The sequence below is a fragment of the Ovis canadensis genome, chromosome 2, assembly GCF_042477335.2.
Source record: "Ovis canadensis isolate MfBH-ARS-UI-01 breed Bighorn chromosome 2, ARS-UI_OviCan_v2, whole genome shotgun sequence".
In the NCBI taxonomy this organism is placed as follows: domain Eukaryota; kingdom Metazoa; phylum Chordata; class Mammalia; order Artiodactyla; family Bovidae; genus Ovis; species Ovis canadensis.
The window spans coordinates 26,534,049-26,557,299 of NC_091246.1; the positions used below are offsets into that span (position 1 = coordinate 26,534,049).

At 36.4% G+C, this 23,251-nt stretch overlaps 1 protein-coding gene across 3 annotated transcripts in view; it reads right to left on the minus strand.

Moving 5' to 3' along the window:
• AUH (AU RNA binding methylglutaconyl-CoA hydratase) overlaps positions 1-23,251 on the minus strand; it is a 198,811-nt gene that overhangs the window by 172,163 nt on the left and 3,397 nt on the right. For all 3 annotated transcript variants that reach the window (XM_069575601.1, XM_069575600.1, XM_069575602.1), the window contains exons 2-3: positions 6,052-6,119; positions 5,858-5,945 (exon numbers count right to left, since the gene is read on the minus strand). In XM_069575601.1, the coding sequence (XP_069431702.1) occupies positions 5,858-5,945; positions 6,052-6,119 (156 nt within the window). The remainder of the gene's footprint in view (positions 1-5,857; positions 5,946-6,051; positions 6,120-23,251) is intronic.

The following is a 23,251-nucleotide window of genomic DNA, read 5'->3' on the forward strand; positions in this document are numbered from 1 at the left end:
AGAACCTTACACGGAATTAATACAAATTTATATCGTTTGACATTACTTATCAAACTCTCTAAGGGATTAACATTCAAACTAACAAATATAACAACTTGAGATCCTAAACAATACTGAATAGATAACTTCATTAATCAGAGGACTCCACATATCTAACTGTCATGACATCTACATCCACTTGAACAATATATCACTCAATAAAGAACACTGACAATTTTAGTGCCAAGTTTTTAGTCAGAACGTAATTTACTAGAACTCAAAAGCAGAAGCAAAAGTACCTTTACTTTAAAAAAAAAACAAAAAACTAGTATAATTCAGTGAATCACTCAATTTAGAGTTCTACATCAATTACCAAGAACTGTTTATAATCTATTTCAGGAATTTCAAGACAAAAAAAAATCCTCAGCCTCAGTAATCTCTCATAAAATTTTTTATAAAAACAATACATACATACTTTGCTACCTAGTGTTAGAACACTAAAAGAACAAGAAAATGAACAGATGAGCAGGATTAAACATTTACACCCAATACAATAGCCTAATTAAAAGGTCTTTCTCATGATTTGATTACAGATAATGTTAAAATTTTGACTCAAACATTGAAACAGTAAAATTATTTCAGTTTTTTTGGTATGTCTGTTTCTGTGCATGTAAGAAACAAGATAAAATTACTCAGTACTTCACAATGAACTCTAACTATCAAAATGGTATTTCTCAGTATTCTAAGAAAAATATATGCAAATCATAAACCCAGAAGCAATGTTCAAATCCATAAGAAAGAAAACATAACACTGATTCCCAACCTAGAGTCATGCCGTGGATAAGGGACAGTATCTGAAAGCATGTGTAAAAAACATTTACAGTCATAATGGCTATGATATACATTTTTGCACATTTAGATTTCATTGTGGCTAATCAGAGAAAATCCATTTAACCATATTACTGTAACCAGAATGCCATTATAACATTACACATATTCTCAGTCACCATAGGTGACTTTAAGTGCATGAAATTTTAAGAACTTAGAGACCTCATAACCCAAAAGATTAAAATCACTGATTTAGTAAAAACCCTGCCCCAGGAGTCAGAAGGAATTCCAGCAAAGCCACCACCTTTAAACAGGCACTTAGGTTCACAGGGGTTCTATTAAATGAAAGTATCTGAACTGTGACACACGGTTTTTACACTCTGAAATTTTTCCTCTCAAACACTGCAACAATCATTCAGAAACTCAATTAATGTTATGATTTTGGTTACCTAATATGGAAAATACACTAAATACATTTGCTGTTTTTCAAAAGTATTTTCTTTGTGTATATTCACTTAATACAACTTCTTAGTATACTTATTACAGAAAGCTGAACTACATCTGTAGACATAGTTGGCACAGGTGCAGTCATAATGGGAATATCTCATACAATAATGGTAGCTATCTCATACAACATCCCTTCTGACTATACAGTGGAAGTGAGAAATAGATTTAAGGGACTAGATCTGATAGACAGAGTGCCTGATTAACTATGGACGGAGGTTCGTGACATTGCACAGGAGACAGGGATCAAGACCATCCCCAAGGAAAAGAAATGCAAAAACGCAAAATGGCTGTCTGAGGAGGCCTTACAAATAGCTGTGAAAAGAAGAGAAGCAAAAAGGAAAGATATTCCCATCTGAATGCAGAGTTCCAAAGAACAGCAAAGAGAGATAAAAAAGCTTTCCTCAGTGAACAATGCAAAGAAATAGAGGAAAACAACAAAATGGGAAAGACTAGAGATCTCTTCAAGAAAACCAGAGATGACACCAAGGGAACATTTCATGCAAAAATGGTATCGATAAAGGACAGAAATGGTAGAGACCTAACAAAAGCAGAAGATATTAAGAGGTGGCAAGAATACACAGAACTGTACAAAAAAGATCTTCACGACCCAGATAATCATGGTGGTGTGATCACTCAACTAGAGTCAGACATCCTGGAATGTGAAGTCAAGTGGGCCTTAGGAAGCATCACTATGAACAAAGCTACTGGAGGTGATGGAATTCCAGTGGAGCTATTTCAAATCCTGAAAGATGATGCTGTGAAAGCACTGCACTCAATATGCTAGCAAATTTGGAAAACTCAGCAGTGGCCACAGGACTGGAAAAGGTCAGTTTTCATTCCAATCCCAAAGAAAGGCAATGCCAAAGAATGCTCAAACTACCATACAATTACACTCACCTCACACGCTAGGAATGCTCAAAATTCTCCAAGGCAGGCTTCAGCAAGACGTGAACTGTGAACTTCCAGATGTTCAAGCTGGTTTTAGAAAAGACAGAGGAACCAGAGATCAAACTGCCAACATCTCCTGGATCATCGAAAAAGCAAGAGAGTTTCAGAAACACATCTATTTCTGCTTTACTGACTATGCCAAAGCCTTTGACTGTGTGGATCACAATCAAAATTCTGGAAGAGAACTGGAGTTGGAAAATACTGAAAGAGATGGGAATACCAGACCACCTGACCTTCCTCTTTGTATGCAGGTCAGGAAGCAACAGTTAGTACTGGACATGGAACAACAGACTGGTTCCAAATAGGAAAAGGAGTACGTCAAGGCTGTATATTGTCACCCTGCTTATTTAACTTCTTTGCAGAGTACATCATGAGAAACGCTGGGCTGGAAGAAACACAAGCTGGAATCAAGATTGCCAGGAGAAATATCAATAACCTCAGATATGCAGATGACAACACCCTTATGGCAGAAAGTGGAGAAGAACTGAAGAACCTCTTGATGAAAGTGAAACAGGAGAGTAGAAAAAGTTGGCTTAAAGCTCAACATTCAGAGAATGAAGATCATGGCATCCGGTCCCATCACGTCATGGCAAATAGATGGGGGAACAGTGGGAACAGGGGCTGACTTTAATTTTCTGGGCTCCAAAATCACTGCAGATGGTGACTGCAGCCATGAAGTTAAACGACACTTACTCCTTGGAAGGAAAGTTATGAGCAACCTAGACAGCATATTAAAAAGCAGAGACATTACTTTGTCAACAAAGGTCAGTCTAGCCAAGGCTATTGTTTTTCCAATAGTTATGTATGGATGTGAGAGTTGGACTATAAAGAAAGCTGAGTGCCGAAGAATTGATGCTTTTGAACTGTGGTGTTGGAGAAGACTCTTGAGAACCCCTTGGACTACAAGGAGGTCCAACCAGTCCATCCTAAAGCAGATTAGTCCTGGGTGTTCATTGGAAGGACTGATGTTGAAGCTGAAACTCTAATACTTTGGCCACCTCATGCGAAGAGGTGACTCACTGGAAAAGACCCTGATTCTGGGAAAGACTGAGGACAGGAGGAAAAGGGGATGACACAGGATGAGATGGCTGGATGGCATCACTGACTTGATGCATATGAGTTTGGGTGAACTCCCAGGGAGGTTCCCGTGCTGCAGTTCACGGGGTGGCAAGAGTCGGACACGACTGAGCGACTGAAGTGAACTGAACCGAACAGATTTAAATAAAAAGTCAGAAATCAATCAGTGCAACCTCCAGCACATGTGGGGATCACTTTTTATATATATATATCTCTCTAAACTTTTTTATTTTATATTGGGGTATAGCCAATTAGCAAAGTTGTGGTAGTTTCAGGTGAACAACCAAGGGACTCAGTCATACATATATATGTATCCATTCTCCCCCAAACTGCCGGAATCACTTTAATAATGCTTAATTACCTGTTCCTCTAGTATATTAGAAAAAGGATACAGAAAAAAGAACCAAAGGCAGGAGCCAGAGCTACTGTCGGTGAATACGAAAGTAGTCTGAGACAATTTCAGAGAAATTGCTCACAACCCAATAACCTTTGAAAAAAACAATCAGTGAATTACACAGCACACTTTAAAGGCTAATTGGTGGTGGTGGTGGTTTAGTTGGTAAGTCATGTCTGACTCTTGCGACCCCAAGGACTGTGGCCCATCAGGCTCCTCTGTCCATGGGATTCTCCAAGCAAGAATCCTGGAGTGGGTTGCCATTTACTTCTCCAAAAGGCTGATTAAATTCAGCAAGTACATGGTGAGTCTCTATTATATGCTGTGATGTGAGAATATATAAGAAGATTTTCAAGGGAGAAAAAGAGAAGTTACTATCTTCAAGAAATTTGAAGCAAGATCACTTCATAAGCTTTAAGTTTCTGGAAATGAACAAGATGCCACTAGAACACAGATGTACAGAGAAGAGAAACCATTGTGGGGGCAGAAAGGGAAGACGTAAATAAAAAGAGTAACTTTAGGGAATGGGGAGCTAAGAGAATGACCAATAAGTGAGTACACTATTTGTGAGGATTTTTCTTTTGAATATGACTACTTCAGAATAAAAGTTAACACTCTAATTATGTGAAAGGCTGTATTCTTCAACAAGAATGAATAAATGCTGCTCCTGCTGCTAAGTTGCCTCAGTCATATCCAACTCTGTGTGACCTCATAGATGGCAGCCCACCCAGGCTCTGCCATCCCTGGGATTCTCCAGGCAGGAACACTGGAGTGGGTTGCCATTTCCTTCTCCAATGCATGAAAATGAAAAGTGAAAGTGAAGGCACTCAGCCATGTCTGACTCTCAGCGTTTTGCATATTATGAAAACAATTTTAATAAATGTTAGTCCTTATAAAAACTATGAACAGCTACAATATATTGACTGCTGCACTGTGCGTTATGTACACTGTCACATCAAGCCTCTGACAACACCAGGAGGATAGCATTACTCAAGCTGGACACACGTAGAAGCAGCAGAAACTTGACTGCAAATCGTCCTCACCCAGGCAGTGGATCAGCCAACTCTCTCTGATTACCAAACTGAAGCTAAAACTAATCCTTTTATATATGGTACATTATATCAAAAACTATAATATAATTCATTTACACTGAATGTTCTTAAACACCATAAAATTTTACAGCATTTTAAGGTGGAAGCTACAGAGTTAGAAGCTTGAAAAATCTAATAATGACAAACTAAAGAATGTCGGCCTAAAGCAAGACACTTCTTAAAAACATTCTGTTTAAAAATACTCCCCCATGTTCCCAGCACTGCTCTGGGAGTACTCCAAATGCTCCAAAGTACTTGAATGAATAAAATACTACATGTTGTTCCCTCAAATCTTTGAATAATCTCAAGTAGATTATCCCATTTATACGTTTACTGGAAGAAATTTTTTTCACCCCTCAACTTCTACCTTCATTTACTTATTAATAAAATACAATAATACTGTATATTATCAGCATTTATTTATCTTAATCATCTATATTTTTGACTAGTTGAAACAGATTCATTCAATCTCATGACTTAGAAATACTTACAAATATGGAAAATGCAAGGCAACTTAATCTTTGGCTTTTGGTAACACAGCACAAACGGAAAAAAATAAAAACACTTCACTGCTGTAGACACCAATTTAAAATAACAATTTGTGGACACATATTTGAGTGGGCACTACTACAAACACAAACCTCCGAAGCTTATGTCTACATCTAACGTTTCACACTGGGGTAGTTACTACTCGTCAGTTGAAGTACTTTTTAAGTAACTTATAAACACAGAGCACATTGTTTTGAGTAGGAGACACAATTTTTCCTTGCCAGCTCATCTTTCATAAAGATCATTCAAGTACCACAAACAAATATTCTAATTGCTCAAACTACTTTTTCAACTTCCAAAACAACTTCACATGCTGCAAAGATTTCTTTCTGAGAAAACATTTTTTTCTTCTTGTAACAACAGTAGAAAAACAAAGAGGAATTGTTGGTAATGAAATTCAAACCACAGAACACTTTATAATGGAAAATAGGCTACTACTAAGGAAACATTAGACTAGTTTTAAAAATTTAATCTTTTTACATACCAGCACAGAATATCCCAGGGACTTCACTTCTGACTATTATGGTCCGTACTTTCTTATCAGATTTTAAAGCATCCACAGCTTTTGAAAGCTAAACAGAAACAGGGAAGATAAGTAGGAAAAGAGGAAAAATCATTTTCAGGTTGGTGTCAACACTGTACCATAATCTAAACAAATAATTTAATCTTTACACTCACCATTTTTATAAGGTTTTTACTCAATGAATTTTTGGCATAGGCTCTGTTTATTCCAAGCACCACAATTCCTAGTTAAGGGGGAAACAAAAAGCATTTGAGTTAGTAAGGTATTCAGGGAACAGTTCAGTTCAGTTCAGTCGCTCAGTAGTGTCTGACTCTTTGCAACCCCATGAACCACAGCACACCAGGCCTCCCTGTCCATCACCAACTCCCAGAGTCCACCCAAACTCATGTTCATTGAGTCAGTGATACCATGCAACCATCTCATCATCTGTCATCCCCTTCTCCTCCTGCCCTCAATCTTTCCCAGCATCAGGGTCTTTTCCAATGAGTCAGCTCTTTACATCAGGTGGCCAAAATACTGGAGTTTCAGCTTCAGCATCAGTCTTTCCAATTCAGGGTACAGATTCCCATATATACACAGCTAGTTAACTTGGGACTTTGGAATCTACCACCTCGCTGAGGTTCACTTCAAGAGCTTTATCCTAATTTTCATGTTTACCATCCTTTTCAAGCATATTTTTGAAAAATGTGGTATACATATTTATAAAATCAATCTCATACGTAACATTCACCACTTTTATCCAGCCTTTTAGAGAACTTTGTAACAGCATGTCCCCTTCAATTTCTCTCTTTACGTACCACCAAGGTAATATGCCACATTTTACAATTTTACCCATTTTAAATTTTACATAGCTTAATCAGACTAAAGAGTAGGAAGGCCACATTTACTGATAAAAATTCTAAATGATGGAATACTATTTAAAATATAGTTTCATTATCCTCAGGATACACAGAAGTACACAATAGCTAACAACTTCTGGTCACAGGCAAGCATTATGGGATCAACTTTTTTTTGCTAGTGTGTGTGTGTGTGTTTATCAGTCACTCAGTCATGTCCGACTCTATGCAACCCCGTGAACCGTAGCCCACCAGGCTCCACTGTCCATGGAATTCTCCAGGCAAGAATGGGTTCCCATTCCTTTCTCCAGGGTATCTTGCTGACCCAGGGATCAAACCCCCGGGGTCTCCTGCATTGCAGGCAGGCTCTTTACCATCTAGTTCTCAATATTTACATCCGAGGTTTCTGTCCTGACCCTGTCCCATGTACTTAACCTGAAGTCTCTTACATTTAGAATTTTCAAGTACATTTGTCCTAAAATTACAGGAATTTCAATAAACTGTTTTACATGGTACCCATCAAATAAGAAAACGAAATGTATGTTAAGTCTAACTACATTCACTGCATTTTCAAGTATTATTACTGGTAAAAGAACTTCTGTCTGACTTGGTGTCAATGAGAACTGAATCTTACAATATACTCTGTCACCACACTGTTCCACATCCCAATAGAGGATTATTTTAAGTCAAAAACAAATAAGTAAAGTGGAGCTCATCTGTAAGACTACACTTTTGCTCAGTATCAAATTTATCTTGGTGTATTTACCCCTTTTCAATTCAGGCTGTTTCCTCAGTCTCTTATCATAGACAATAAGTCTGGTCTATTTATCCCCTTATACCATCTGGTTTTTGTCTCTATTTACTTTGTAGAATGGTTTCTAGTCTTCTTACTTCTCTTAAATTCTAACTCTTCTGTATTTTAATGATCACAGCAGAAAAATTATATACTGAAATGTTATTCTGCCATAAACTACTTCTTTTGTTTTCATTACTATATTTAAGGATTTTTTTTGAAAAATTATGTTTGTCAGCTGCTTACATTATCTATACACTTCATTTCAGGTCAGTAAGGGGACCTCAATAAATACATTATTGAGAATCACTGGTCACATTATTCTGAATATTATAAACCTTTAACAATATATGGGGACATATCATTATATATCAGATTTCACCCAATCACAGGAACAAAAGTTAAATCGGTTTAATAATCATTTGTCATTTGTTTTCTGAATTGGCCGTTCTTACTGTTTGCCTATCTTATTAGAGTTGTCATTTGCATTTCAAATAATAAATTTTTAGATTACAGATATTAATTCATTATTTATAGAACAGATCTTTTGCCTATCATTCACTTTTAAAAATCAACTTGTTTATGGCATTTTTTTGCACCAAAGTTTTAACTTTTTATATATTATTGCCTTTGCAACTTTTGACTTAGTATCTTCCTTAGAAAGAGTTTACAATGAAAACACATGTTCACACAAACACACCAGAATGATCAGAGCAGCATTATTCAAAATATTCAAAACCTGGAAACAACCCAAATATCCATCAGTTGATGAGCAGATAAACAAAATATAACAAATCCATGTAGTATAATATTTAGCAAGAAAAAAAAAGCATCATCAATACATGAGCAACATGGATGAACCTTAAAAACATGCTGAGTGAAAGAAGCCAGTGACAAGTGAGCACATACTGTGTAATTCCATTTATATGAAATGCTGAGAGTAGGCAAATCAGAAGGGACAAAAAAGGTAGATTAGTGATTGCCTAGGGCTGCTGGAGATGGAGAGATCACGCAGTGACAGCTAAAAAGTGTTGTTTCTTTTTAGGGCAATGAAATGTTCAATACTTGATGGTGGTGATAGATGCACATCTCTATAAATGTACTAGAAGCCACTAAATTGTATATTTTAAACAGGAGAACTTTAAGGTACATGAATTGTATTGCAATAAAGCTATTCTAAAAAAAAAATGGCAATATTTACTTCGACCTAGAAATAAAGCCAAATTAGAGGAAAGAACAAGTGCAAAAAAGAAGGTACACATGTGTGGTGGAGTGTGAAAGGGGACCAAACCTTTATCCTCCATGGCAAAAAGTCAGTAGACAGATGATACCTAAACGTGAAAATGCCAGAAATGGAAATATATGTATGTTATTTTAAATGAGATGATATGTGCCCAAAACAATCAAAGGGTTTTAAATAACTGTTTCCGGAATATGGGAAATGGGGTGGAGGAAAGGACTGTTAGTTCACAAAACAAACCATATTAAATACTGTTCATATACTAACTCTATAGGTAATTAAGAAAAAGTAAAAACTGAACAAATTCAAACAAAATAAAGGATTCTCTAACCCAATGAATAAAACAATCCTCTGATACTGTCTCCTTACATTGACCACTTTCATTTCTGCTGCTCTCAACTCCACAGGAGTCTTATTTTCTCTAATATGCACAAACATTTTTGGCTGGAACCACTTACAAAACAGTCCATTCTTTTCCTTCTGAGTTTAAAAATCTGACAACTGTACTCTAAATAACTATAAAAATCACTCTATATCAGTTACATTTTCTAATTACATATTGAGAGGATGTGGAAAGTGCAATTTTTTTAGTGCTATTTTACATAAACTTTTTCTGGCAAATTTATGAAATATTAATAGACTTACATGGTTCTCTTCAATATTCTAAGTCAATACACAATCTTGTTCAAAAATACTAACAGTTATGTTTTCTGCTCCAATGTTAATTTCTCATTTCCTTCTCCTGCTGTTTCACTTTAGCTAGGACTTCTAGTCCAATATAATACTAGCAAAAATAATAAGTTCCTTTATTTTGTCAATACGTTTAGTGAAAATGTTTCTGAGCATTTCACCGTTTAGTAAAATGTTTGCTATGCATTTCTAATAGCTTTTTTTCAAATTGGGGAAATTTTTCTATGTTCAAACTTACATTTCAAAAAGGTCACTCAGGCCACAGTGTAGAAAACAGATTAGAAGGAAGCAAGAATATACTAGACCAATATCCCTTATGAATACAGATGTAAAAAAAATCCTCAACAAAATACTAGCAAGTCAAATTTAGCAGTCATGACCAAGAGGGATTTATCCCAGGAATGCAAGGGTAGTTCAGCACAAAAATTGAGGAAATACACCACACTAACAAAATTAAAGAAAATATTTTAAAACTATATGATCACTTCAACTGATGCAAAAGAAACACTAGACAAAATCCAACATGCTTTAAATGATTTTAAAGAAATTATAACTTAAAAACCTCAACAAACTAGTAACAGAAGGAAATTTCCTTAACCTAATAAAGGACATTTATTTAAAAAAAAAAACAACACTTACAATTAACATCATATTTAATGTTAAAAGGCTTAAAGTCTTCTCTCTGAGATAAAAAAATTAGATAAGGATGTTCATTTTCATCACTTTATTTATTTAATACTGTAATAGAAATTCTAGCCAGGGTAAGTAGGCAAGAAAAAGAAATAAAAGCAATTCAGATAGGAAAAAAAGTGAAAGTGAAAGTTGCTCACTCATGTCCGACTCTTTGTGACCCTGTACACTATACAGTCCACAGAATACTCTAGGCCAGAACACTGGAGTAGGTAACCTTTCCCTTCTCTGGGGGATCTGCCCAACTGAACCCAGGTCTCCTGCATTGCAGGCGGATTCTTTACCAGCTGAGCCACAAGGGAAGTCCAAGAATACTGGAGCGGGTAGCCTATCCCTTCTCAGCAGATCTTCCCAACCCAGGAAATCAAACCAGGGTCTCTTGCACTGCAGGCAGATTCTTTACCAACTGAGCTATGAGGAAAAGAAAGAAGTCTATTTCCATTCACAAATAATATGGTCTTACACACAGAAAATCCCATAAGTGAACTCAGAAAAGCTGCATAATATAATATCAATATACAAAAATCAGTTATATTTCTATACACTATCAATGAACACTCCAAAAATGAAATTAAGAAAACAATTTGTAACAGCATCAAAAATATATATATACACAATTACTTAGGAATAAACTTAACCAACAAATTTCACTGAAAACTACAAAACACACTGAAAGAGATCTAAGTAATAAAGAAAGACCTCAGTAATAAAACTGAATGATCAATTTGTTTTCAACAAGGATACCAAGACCATCCAATGGTGCACGACTTTTCAACAAATAGGGGTGGACAACTAGATATTCACCCACAAAAGAATGGAGTTGGGCCCTTTACTCACAGCATATACAAAATTATCTCAAAATCTATCTAAGACCTAAAACTGTAACACTCTTAGAAGGAAACAAAAGTATAAATCTTCACAAACCTGATTCAGGCAACACTGACTTAAATATGACAACAAAAGCACAAGCAATGAAAGAAAAAAACAGATAAACCAGACTTCATCAAAATTACCAAACAAGTGAAAAAACCCACAAACAGAAAATATTTGCAAATGATACATCTGATATGGGGCTAATATTGAGAATATATAAAGAACTGGTACTACTCACAACAAAAAGACAACTCAACTGAAAAACAGGCAAAGGAGTTGAATAAATATTTTTCCAAAGAAGATATAATAAATTAAATGAGACTCATTTGTATCATTTCTTTTTATTTTCCATATATAAGGGATGTCATATGATACTTCTCTCTCTCTGACTTACTTCACTCAGTGATCAACACCGAGTGGTCAACACCGAAATCAGATTGATTATATTCTTTGCAGCCAAAGATGGAGAAGCTCTATATAGTCAGCAAAAACAAGACCAGGAGCTGACTGTGGCTCAGATCATGAACTCCTTATTGCCAAATTTAGACTTAAATTGAAGAAAGTAGGGAAAACTACTAGACCATTCAGATATGACCTAAATCAAATCCCTTATGATTATACAGTGGAAGCGAGAAAAGGATTTAAGGGACTGGATCTGTTAGACAGAGTGCCTGATGAACTATGGACAAGGTTTGTGACACTGTTCAGGAGACAGGGATCAAGACCATCCCCAAGAAATAGAAATGCAAAAAAGCAAAATGGCTTTCTGGGGAGGCCTTACAAATAGCTGTGAAAAGAAAAGCAGCAAAAAGCAAAGGAGAAAAGGAAAGATATTCCCATCTGAATGCAGAGTTCCAAAGAATAGCAAGGAGAGATAAGAAAGCCTTCCTTAGCAATCAATGCAAAGAAATTGAGGAAAACAATAGAATGGGAAAGACTAGAGATCTCTTCAAGAAAATTAGAGATAGCATCGGAACATTTCATGCAAAGATGGGCTCCATAAAGGACAGAAATGGTAGGGACTTAACAGAAGCAGAAGACATTAAGAGGTGGCAAGAATACACATGAGAACTGTACAAAAAAGATCTCTGTGACCCAGATAATCACACTGGTGTGATCACTCACCTAGAGCCAGACATCCTGGAATGTGAAGTCAAGTGGGCCTTAGGAAGCATCACTACGAACAAAGCTAGTGGAGGTGATCGAATTCCAGTTGAACTATTTCAAATCCTAAAAGATGCTGCAGTAAAAGTGCTGCACTCAATATGCCAGCAAATTTGGAAAACTCAGCAGTGGCCACAGGACTGGAAAAGGTCACTTTTCATTCCAATCCCAAAGAAAGGCAATGCCAAAGAATGCTCAAACTACTGCACAACTGCTCTCATCTCACATGCTAGTAAAATAATGCTCAAAATTCTCCAAGCTAGGCTTCAGCAATACGTGAACCGTGAACTTCCAGATGTTCAAGCTGGTTTTAGAAAAGGGAGAGAAAACAGAGATCAAATTGCCAACATCCGCTGGATCATGGAAAAAGGAAGAGAGTTCCAGAAACACATCTATTTCTGCTTTATTGACTATGCCAAAGCCTTTGACTGTGTGGATCACAATAAACTGTGGAAAATTCTGAAAGAGATAGGAATACCAGACCACCTGACCTGCCTCTTGAGAAATCTGTATGCAGGTCAGGAAGCAGCAGTTAGAACTGGACATGGAACAGACTGGTTCCAAATAGGAAAAGGAGTCCGTCAAGGCTGTATATTGTCACCCTGCTTATTTAACTTCTATGCAGAGTACATCATGAGAAACGCTGGACTGAAGAAACACAAGCTGGAATCAAGATTGCCGGGAGAAATATCAATAACCTCAGATATGCAGATGACATCACCCTTATGGCAGAAAGTGAAGAGGAACTAAAAAGCCTCTTGATGAAAGTGAAAGAGAAGAGTGAAAAAGTTGGCTTAAAGCTCAACATTCAGAAAACAAAGATCATGGCATCTGGTCCCATCACTTCATGGGAAATAGATGGAGAAACAGTGGAAACAATGTCAGACTTTATTTGGGTGGGCTCCAAAATCACTGCAGACGGTGACTGCAGCCATGAAATTAAAAGACGCTTACTCCTTGGAAGAAAAGTTATGACCAACCTAGATAGCATATTCAAAAGTAGAGACATTACTTTGCCAACTAAGGTCCATCTAGTCAAGGCTATGGTTTTTCCAGTGGTCATGTATGGATGTGAGAGTTGGACTGTGAAGAAGGCTGAGCGCCGAAGAATTGATGTTTTTGAACTGTGATGTTGGAGAAGACTCTTGAGAGTCCCTTGGACTGCAAGGAGATCCAACCAGTCCATTCTGAAGGAGATCAGCCCTAGGATTTCTTTGGAAGGGCTGATGCTAAAGCTGAAACTCCAATACTTTGGCCACCTCATGCAAAGATGACTCATTGGAAAAGACTCTGATGCTGGGAGGGATTGGGGGCAGGAGGAGAAGGGGACGACCGAGGATGAGATGGCTGGATGGCATCACGGACTCGATGGACGTGAGTCTGAGTGAACTCCGGGAGTTGGTGTTGGACAGGGAGGCCTGGCGTGCTGTGATTCATGGGGTCGCAAAGAGTCAGATACAACTGAGCGACTGAACTGAACTGAACTGAACTGAACCAGTAAGATGGCTTTAATTTTTTTAAAAAAGAAACAAGTATTGACAAGGATGTGGAGAAATAAGAACTCTCATATACACTCTCATACAGTCTGGCAGTTTCTCCAAACACCAAACATAATGTTACCACATGACCCAAAAACATACATTCAAACAAATAACTATTCACAAAAAAGTCATATCCATTCAAGGAAATAGTATTCAGCCATAAAAACAAATGAAATGTTGATACATGCTGTATAATAGATGAACTCTGAAAACATTAAGCTGAAAGAACTCAGATATAAATCACATATGGTATGATTCTACTTCTCTGAAGTACCTGGTATAGACAAACTCCATAAAGACAGAAAGGAGATTAGTGGGTTTTGGAAACCTTGGGGAGAATGGGATGAGGAGGAAGTGACTAAGAAGCATGGCTTTGTTTTGAAAGCAATTTGAAAGGATTTAAGACAGTGGTGATGGCTGTAAACGTGGAATAACCTAAAAACCCTTGGAAAGTTAAAATGGTTAATTTTGTATTATGTGAATTTCATCTACACAGACCAAAAAAAATAATAATTACAGTAGGGGATACTCAACAAGATGCTGCTGCAGAGATCCAGGTGAGAGATCACACAGGCTGTGGAGCAGAGATGGAAAGCAGACTGCTTCTAAAGATATACTGAAGGTAGTACCAACATAAATATTATCAGTAACATTACAAACTGTTTATATTCAATCTCTAGATAAAACACTGGATAAGAGAACAAGATGCAATTATCAAAAGCTCTGATGATATAAACTAAGGTTACAAATCACAGAAATTGTACAGTTAGAAGATTAAAGATGTAGACCAGTAAACAGTTTCTGACCTTACACAAAAAAAGTTCAGATACTGTCTATATACATAATTATGTAGGTAACTCAAATCAGAAGTGAATAAAATTATCATTCACAACAAGGACTCAAAATATAAACTCTTTACTTTTGATAAAAGAGTTTGAAAGTAAAGAGGCAGCACCCTCCCATGGTGCTTTTTTTGTTGTTGTTGTTAAACCAATGAGCACATATTGCTACTTTAGAATTTTGTAAACCTCAATAATTTAACTATTTTTAATAACAAATCACATGTAATATTCAAAGTACTGAAAACTAGAGAACAGAATACTTTTGATAAATCATATATAATTCAGGCTCCTTAAAATACTATAATAGTAGTGAAAACTTTAACACTAAAAATATAATGAACTAACCCAGAATCTTTCACTTGAATACAAAGAGAATATGCAGCAATTTTTATAATATCCAAATTTTAGAAACATTAAAAAATCATTAACAAATGATGATTATAAACCTAAAAAATGCAAGTCAAATAAAAAACTACTGCAAACAAAAGCATATTTATTTGAAACACATGAAATTAATACATCCAGAAACAACAGCCTTTGTATAAAGAGAAACAGAGAAACAGCGGGAGAAAGGAAACCACTTAGAAGATACATTGAAACAAATTATTTCATTTTTATGAACCAAACAGGAGGCAAGGTGACCTGGGAAACACATAACATAAATGTGCAAGCCCTATGGATAGGCACTTTTTAAACTGAAGAAGAATTAAGCAAATGGAAACATGTTTTTATACTGAAAAAAACATTATGCAAATATACTAATTTTAAATTTAACACAATGCCAATAAAAATACTAATAAGCCTTTTCCTGAAATTATACATGGACATTCCAAAACTCTTGTAGAAAAATAACCATGCAGGAAAAGGAATGAAAACAAAGGAAAAAAACAAAAAGAGTAAAGATGAAGGCATGAGCACCTGGTCCTACCGAAACACAACACAGCTTTAATCATACAATAATGGATAACACATCTACAGAGATCATAGAACAGAACAGAAAGACAGTATGGAAATTCAGCTTGTGATAAAAATACCCTTCAAAACAGTGGAGTAAAGATGATTAAGCAGTGTTGGGACAACTGTATACCAACTTGGGAAAAGATAAAGCATCTGTATCTCACTGTCATGATAATTCCTTTATTTTTATCTTGGTGGTTTCAAAAAATGGTGATTTTCTATCATTGCTACCATTTTTCTATAAAAATATGTTCTTCCCTACCACACTATTTCGTGTAATCTCTATGGTTTCATCGACTCTTTATTCAAGGTGCTATATAATCTATTATATACTGTTCCATTAATCCATTAATGTTCAAATTACCCAGATATGTATGCTCAGTGAGAGCCCTGTAAGGCTGTGCCCTGCCATGATCCTTTTACTATTTGAACACTTCCTTGCTTCCTAGCCCACAAAGATATTCCAGACTCACCTTCACTTTCCCTGCTCCAGACCTGAAATCAGACATTTCTCCAAAAAGTCCTGGCTTCTTTCAATGGGGGAACAGTCTTTAGAAACCAAAATCTGGATATCAGATATGTTTACGGCTATCATGGTATCATTTCATTTAGACAATTTTTGTGGTCAGAAAAAGAAATAAATGTAAATATGTATACATACAATATACTTATGGTTTTTATAAGTTTGTCCTGGTAAGTGAAAGTGAAAGTGAAGTCACTCAGTAGTGTCCGACTCTCTGCGACCCCGTGGACTGTAGCCTACCAGGCTTCTCCGTCCATGGGATTCTCCAGGCAAGAATACTGGAGTGGGTTACCATTTCCTTCTCCAGGGGAATCTTCCCGACCCAGGGATCAAACCCAGGTCTCCCGCATTGGAGGCAGATGCTTTAACCTCATACATACAATACACTTATGATTTTTGTAAGTTTGTCCTGGTAACTCTAATTCAAATCCAATGCAACAAGTTTCTTCCTCACTTCCCCCATCCCATATTTATACCTTCTCTCTCCTTCTCTTTTCATCATAATGAAAAGTCTACTTCCCAAGACCAACAGGTTTTCATTTGCTCTATTCTACAATAAAAGGAAAACAAATTCAGAACTATTAAGCCCAACCACTGCTAACAACAGACTATTAAATAAATGTCAATGTTCTTTCTGACTTACAACTAAATGATAACAACTTATTCCAAACAATAATACAATAATGTATGTGGTGACTGTAGCTTACAGAAAAGTGTAAAGAATGACAGCAATGGTATGGAAGGAAAGAAACGGGAATATGCATTTATACCTTTACCAGTATGAAGTCATATAGTGTTATTAAAAGTAGATGTAGATTAGTTGTAAATATGTACTGCAAATAACATGGCAACCAATAAAATCTCTAAAAAAGGGTAACTGATAAGCTAAAAGAGGGAAGAAAATTGGCAGAAAATTAGTGAAAGTCAAAAAATGAAAGAAAAAAACAAGGGCAATGAATAGGAAACAGTTATAAATACATAATAATCCCAACTATTTCAATAATAAATTTAAGTATGCATGGTCTAAAATACACTAACTAAAAGACAGATACTGTCAGAGTGGTTTAAAACAATACCCAACCATATGACATATACAAGAAATCCACTTTAAATATAAAGACACACTGATTTAAAAAATCAAAAGATGAAGAAAGATAATCAGTGCTAACACTAAAAAAGGGCCTCCCTGGTGGCTCAGTGGTAAAGAAATCACCAGCCAATGCAGGAGTCTTGAGTTCAATCCCAGGAAGATCAGTAGAAGGAAACAGCAATGGAATTAAGTATCCTTACCTGGAAAAATCCCACAGGCAGAGGAGCCTGGGGGGCTACAGTCCATGGGGTCACAAAAGTCAGACACAACTTAGCAACTAAACAACAACAGCACTAATAAAACCTGGAGTGGTAATATTAATTTCAGAGAAAGCAGATCTCAGAACAAAGAATAGTCTGAGTAAGAAAAGGGGGTAATGTTGGAGGGGTCACTTCTCCAACATAATAACCCATGTGTATTCACCAAACAATAGAGCTTAAATTTGCATGATTTAAAAACTGACAGAATCACAAGGAGAAATAAACAATTTCATCATTACAGCTGCAAATTTCAACTCGCCTCTATCACTAATAGATCCAGCAGGCAGAAAATCAGTTAACGGTATAGCTGAACTGAATACCAACCAAAAAATTAACTAAATCTAATTGAATACGATATCTAACTGAATATAGAATACTGCATCCAATAGCAGCAGACTACTCAGTCTTCCCAAGGTCATATGGATATTCACCATGACAGACCATATTTTGGGCAAAAAACACACCATTACAAATTTAAAATAGAAATCATACTGAAGTACACTCCTAGATAACAATGGAAATAAACTCCAGGAATCAGTAACAGAAAGACAGCGGGAAAACTTCAAAATACTTGGAGATTAAATAAGGTACTTCTAAGTAAAATATAAATAAAAGAAGAAATCTAGAGAGAAATTTAAAATATTTCTAACTAAATGAAACTGAAAATACAACTTACCAAAATATGCATGTGTCCCCCCAACCCCTTAGGAAGCATCACTACGAACAAAGCTAGTGGAGGTGATGGAATTCCACCTGAGCTATTTCAAATCCTAAAAGATGATGCTGTGAAAATGCTGCACTCAATATGCCAGCAAATTTGAAAATTTCAGCAGTGGCCACAGGTCTGGAAAAGGTCAGTTTTCATTCCAATCCCAAAGAAAGGCAATGCCAAAGAATGCTCAAACTACCACACAATGCACTCATCTCACACGCTAGTAAAGTAATGCTCAAAATTCTCCAAGCCAGGCTTCAGCAATACATGAACCGTGAACTTCCAGATGTTCAAGCTGGTTTTAGAAAAGGCAGAGGAACCAGAGATCAAATTGCCAACATCCGCTAGATCATGGAAAAAGCAAGAGAGTTCCAGAAACACATCTATTTCTGCTTTATTGACTATGCCAAAGCCTTTGACTGTGTGGATCACAATAAACTGGAAAATTCTGAAAGAGATGGGAATACCAGACCACCTGACCTGCCTCTTGAGAAACCTATATGCAGGTCAGGAAGCAACAGTTAGAACTGGACATGGTTCCAAATCGGGAAAGGAGCAAGTCATGGCTGTATATTGTCACCCTGCTTATTTAACATATATGCAGAGTACATCATGAGAAATGCTAGGCTGGAGGAAGCGCAAGCTGGAATCAAGATGGCCGGGAGAAATATCAGTAACCTCAGATATGCATATGATACCACATTTATGGCAGAAAGTGAAGAAGAACTAAACAGCCTCTTGATGAAAGTCAAAGAGGAAAGTGAAAAAGTTGGCTTAAAGCTCAACATTCAGAAAACTAAGATCATGGCATCCGGTCCCATCACTTAATAGCAAATAGACGGGGAAACAGTGGCTGACTTTAATTTGGGGGGGCTCCAAAATCACTGCAGATGGTGACTGCAGCCATGAAATTAAAAAACGCTTACTCCTTGGAAAGAAAGTTATGACCAACCTAGACAGCATATTAAAAAGCAGAGACATTACTTTGCCAACAAAGGTCCATCTAGTCAAGGCTATGGTTTCTCCAGTGGCCATGTATGGATGTGAGAGTTGGGCTATAAAGAAAACTGAGGGCCGAAGAATTGATGATTTTGAACTGTGGTGTTGGAGAAGACTCTTGAGAGTCCCTTGGACTGCAAGGAGATCCAACAAGTCCATCCTAAAGGAGATCAGTCCTGGGTGTTCATTGGAAGGACTGATGTTGAAGCTGAAACTCCAATACTTCGGCCACCTGACACGAAGAGCTGACTCATTTGAAAAGACCCTGATGCTGGGAAAGACTGAGGGCAGGAGAAAGGGACAACAGATGATGAGATGGTTGGATGGCATCACTGACTCAATGGACATGAGTTTGCGTGAACTCTGGGAGTTGGTGATGGACAGGGAGACCTGGCGTGCTGTGGTTCATGGGGTCACAAAGAGTAGGACACGACTGAGCGACTGAACTCAAAATATGTATGACACAGCAAAACCAGTGCTTAGAGGAAAACTGATAACACTGATGCACTTATTAAGAAGTGGAAATCTACACTTCCACCTTAAGAAACTAGAAAACAAACAACAAATTAAATCTAACGTAAGTTTGGGAAAAAATTAAAAATCAGAAGAAATCAATGACATAAAAATAGCAAATCAGTAGAAAAGAAATCAGTCAAATCAAAACTTAGTTCTTTAAAAAGATCAATAAACTGATAAACCTCTAGCCAGGCTCTCCATGGGAGAGAGAGAAAGAAAGAAAGAAAACAAACTACTAATTTCAGAAATCTTTTGAAAGAAAATACAAACTACTAACATGAGGAATTCATCACTACTGAATCTCTTTGATGCAAGCATAATAAAGAAGCATTATGAACAACTGTATGCCAACAAATTTGCTATGTTATATGAAATAAACCCACTTCCTGAAAGGCACAATCTACCAGGACAAGAAAGAGATAAGTCAAATAGGCCTACATCTATTAAAGAAATGTAATTAACAATTAATAAGCTTCCAAAACAGAAAACTTCAGGTGCAGATGGTTTCACTTGTAATTCTACCAAAACATTCAAAGGAAAAAATGATATAATTTCTCTTCCAGATACAATGACATACAATGATATACAATCTCTTCCAGAAAATAAAAGCAGAAGGGGCACTTCCTTGCTCATTCTATGAAGCAAGCATTTTCCTTATACCAAATCCGAAGATATACCAAGAATGGAAAACTAAAGACCACTATCTTTCATGAACATAAAAGCAAAAATCCTCAATAAACTGTTATCAAATTAAATGCAGCAATGTATAAAAATAATTACACCCCAAAATCAAGTGGGATTTATTCCAGGTGTGTGTTCAATATCTTAAGATCAATTAACATAATCAATCATATAATAGGCTTAACAAGAAAAGTCATACAATCATGTCAATAGATGCAGAAAGAGAACTGGACAAAATTCAACCAGATAAGGGCTTCCCTCATATTTCAGTTGGTAAAGAATCCGCCTGCAATGCAGGAGACCCTGGTTCGATTCCTGGGTCAGGAAGATCTGCTGGTGAAGGGATAGGCTACCTACGCCAGTATGCTTGGGCTTCCCTTGTGACTCAGCTGGTAAAGAATCCGCCTGCAATGCGGGAAACCTGGGTTCGATCCCTGGGTTGGAAGATCCACTGGAGAAGGGAAAAGCTACCCATTCCAGTATTCTCGCCTGGAAAATTTCATGGACTGTACAGTCCACGGGGTCGCAAAGAGTCAGACATGACTGAGCAACTTTCACTTACTTTCACCCAGATAAAAACACTTATTAAGTATGAATAGCCAGAGGTTCCTTCAACCTGATAAAGGACATCTACCAAAAATCCACAGCTAATATCATACTTGGTAAAAGAATGAATGCTTTCACCACATATCAGGAAAAAGACTCGATGTCTATTCTTGATAGTTTTATTCTACACTGTAATGGAGGCTCAAGGAAGGAGATTACACAGAGAAACAAATAACAGGCATCCACATTGGAAGAGAATAAGTAAAATTTCTTCTATGTGCAGATGACATGGATCTTGTATATATACATAAATTTTAAGAAACCCATTAAAAAATTATGAGAATAAGCAAGTTCAGCAGAGTTGCATGATATAAGGTCAACATACAAAAACAACTGTATTACTGTAGAACAGCAATGAGCAATCTGAAAACTAAGAAAAACAATTCCATTTACAGTAACATCCAAAAAGAATGAAATAGTTAGAAATAAACTTAACAAAAATCGTGCAAGACTTATACACTGAAAAAATACATAACACTGCTGAGTGAAAAGATATTCCATGTTCATAGAACGATAAATTTAACAGTTATAAATGCAATATTCCCCAATCGATCTACCTATGCAATGCAATGCCTATCAAAATCCCAGTTGACTTGACTTTCTTGAGAAAAACTGAGAATTCTCTAGAGATTCTTTGATATTCAACAACAAAAATAAACAAATAAATAAATTGTTGATCGGTTGTTGGTTTAGTGGCTAAGTTATGTCCAGCAAGTCCATGGACTGTAGCCTGCCAGACTCCTCTGTCCATGAAAATTGTACTACACCATAATTAAAAACCTAGGTTCTTCAAAATTAACAAGAATGAAAAGACAACCCATAGAACATGAGAAAATATATTCAAGTTACATATCTGAATAGGGACTTGTATCCAGAATATATAAAGAACACTTACAATTCAACAACAAAAGAACAACCCCATTAAAAAGGATTTCAGAAGACATTTCTCTAAATAAGATATACACATGGACAATAAGCACATGAAAAGATACTCATACTCAACATCTTTAACAATTAGGGAAGTCCAAATCAAAGCCACACTAACATATCACTTCAAACCACACACAGTGGCTATAATCAAAACCCAAAATATTGGTCATGATATGAAGAAATTAGAACCCTTACACTTTGCTGGTGGGAATGGAAAATGCTGCAGGCACTTTGGGAAACTGGCAGTCCCTCAAAATGTTAATCATAAAATTACAATCACCATAGGATCCAGCAATTGCACTCCCAAGTGGAAATAAAAAAGGGTATCCATAAAAATTTATACAGAATGTTCTAAGCAGCACTGTTCACAAGATCCAAAAAGTGGAAATGATCCAAATGTACATCAATAATGAACAGACAAAAAAAAAAATCCAAACAACGGAATACTATTCAGTCCTAAAAAGAAATGAAGCACTGATACATGCCACAACATAAGAGAATCTTGAAAGCATATTGCCAAGTGAAAAAGCCATAAATAACCACATATGATTTCTTTATGTGAAATTTCCAAAGCAGAACAATCTATTGGTTGGAGGGAGTTTCAAGAGAGGGGACATACATATACCTATGGCTGATTCATGATGATACATGGCAGAAACCAACACAATATTGTAAGGCATCCTCCAATTAAAAATAAATAATTTTTTTAAACCAAAATAAAATATGTTGCTAAAAAAAATCTTTTGAGACAGAAAGTAGATGACAAATGGGTCTTAGTTTGGAGGGAGAGGGAGTACTGAAAATGGGGAATCACTGTTAAAGAAAACACGGTTTCTTTCTAGAGTGATAAAAATGTTCTAAAACTGGATCGTGGTGATGGTTGCATAACTCTATAAGTATGCTACATATAACTGTACATTTTTAATTTTATAATGGGAATTATCTCAATAAAATTTTTAAAATATACATGTCTATCTAAATCGAGAACTTTACTGAGAATTCACATACCATAAAATATATGAAAATACATTTTTTCAAACATGAAAAACACATGAAAGGAATCAACCTTTTAAAGCAGTAGGAAGACAAGCTAGCTGAACTCTGCAACAATCCACTTGAGAGGTGATACAGGCTTGGACAAGAATAGTGCTGGTGAAGAACATGGAGAAAAGTGGAAAGATTACAAAGACACTCCAGAAGATGTGAATGCATGAGGAAGGAGCAGGTATTAAGAATAAGTTGCATTATGCATTTATTTGTTCTCCTTCTGCCAGAAGCTGGTGCAAAGTTCAGAAAAACTATTTTTTAAATGGGTCACAATTACAAGTAGAAGTCTGTTGGACTGGGAGAAGGTTGGTAGGGACAGGAGACAGGTCATTCCAGAAGGTGTGTGCAGAGCACTGACACAGGAG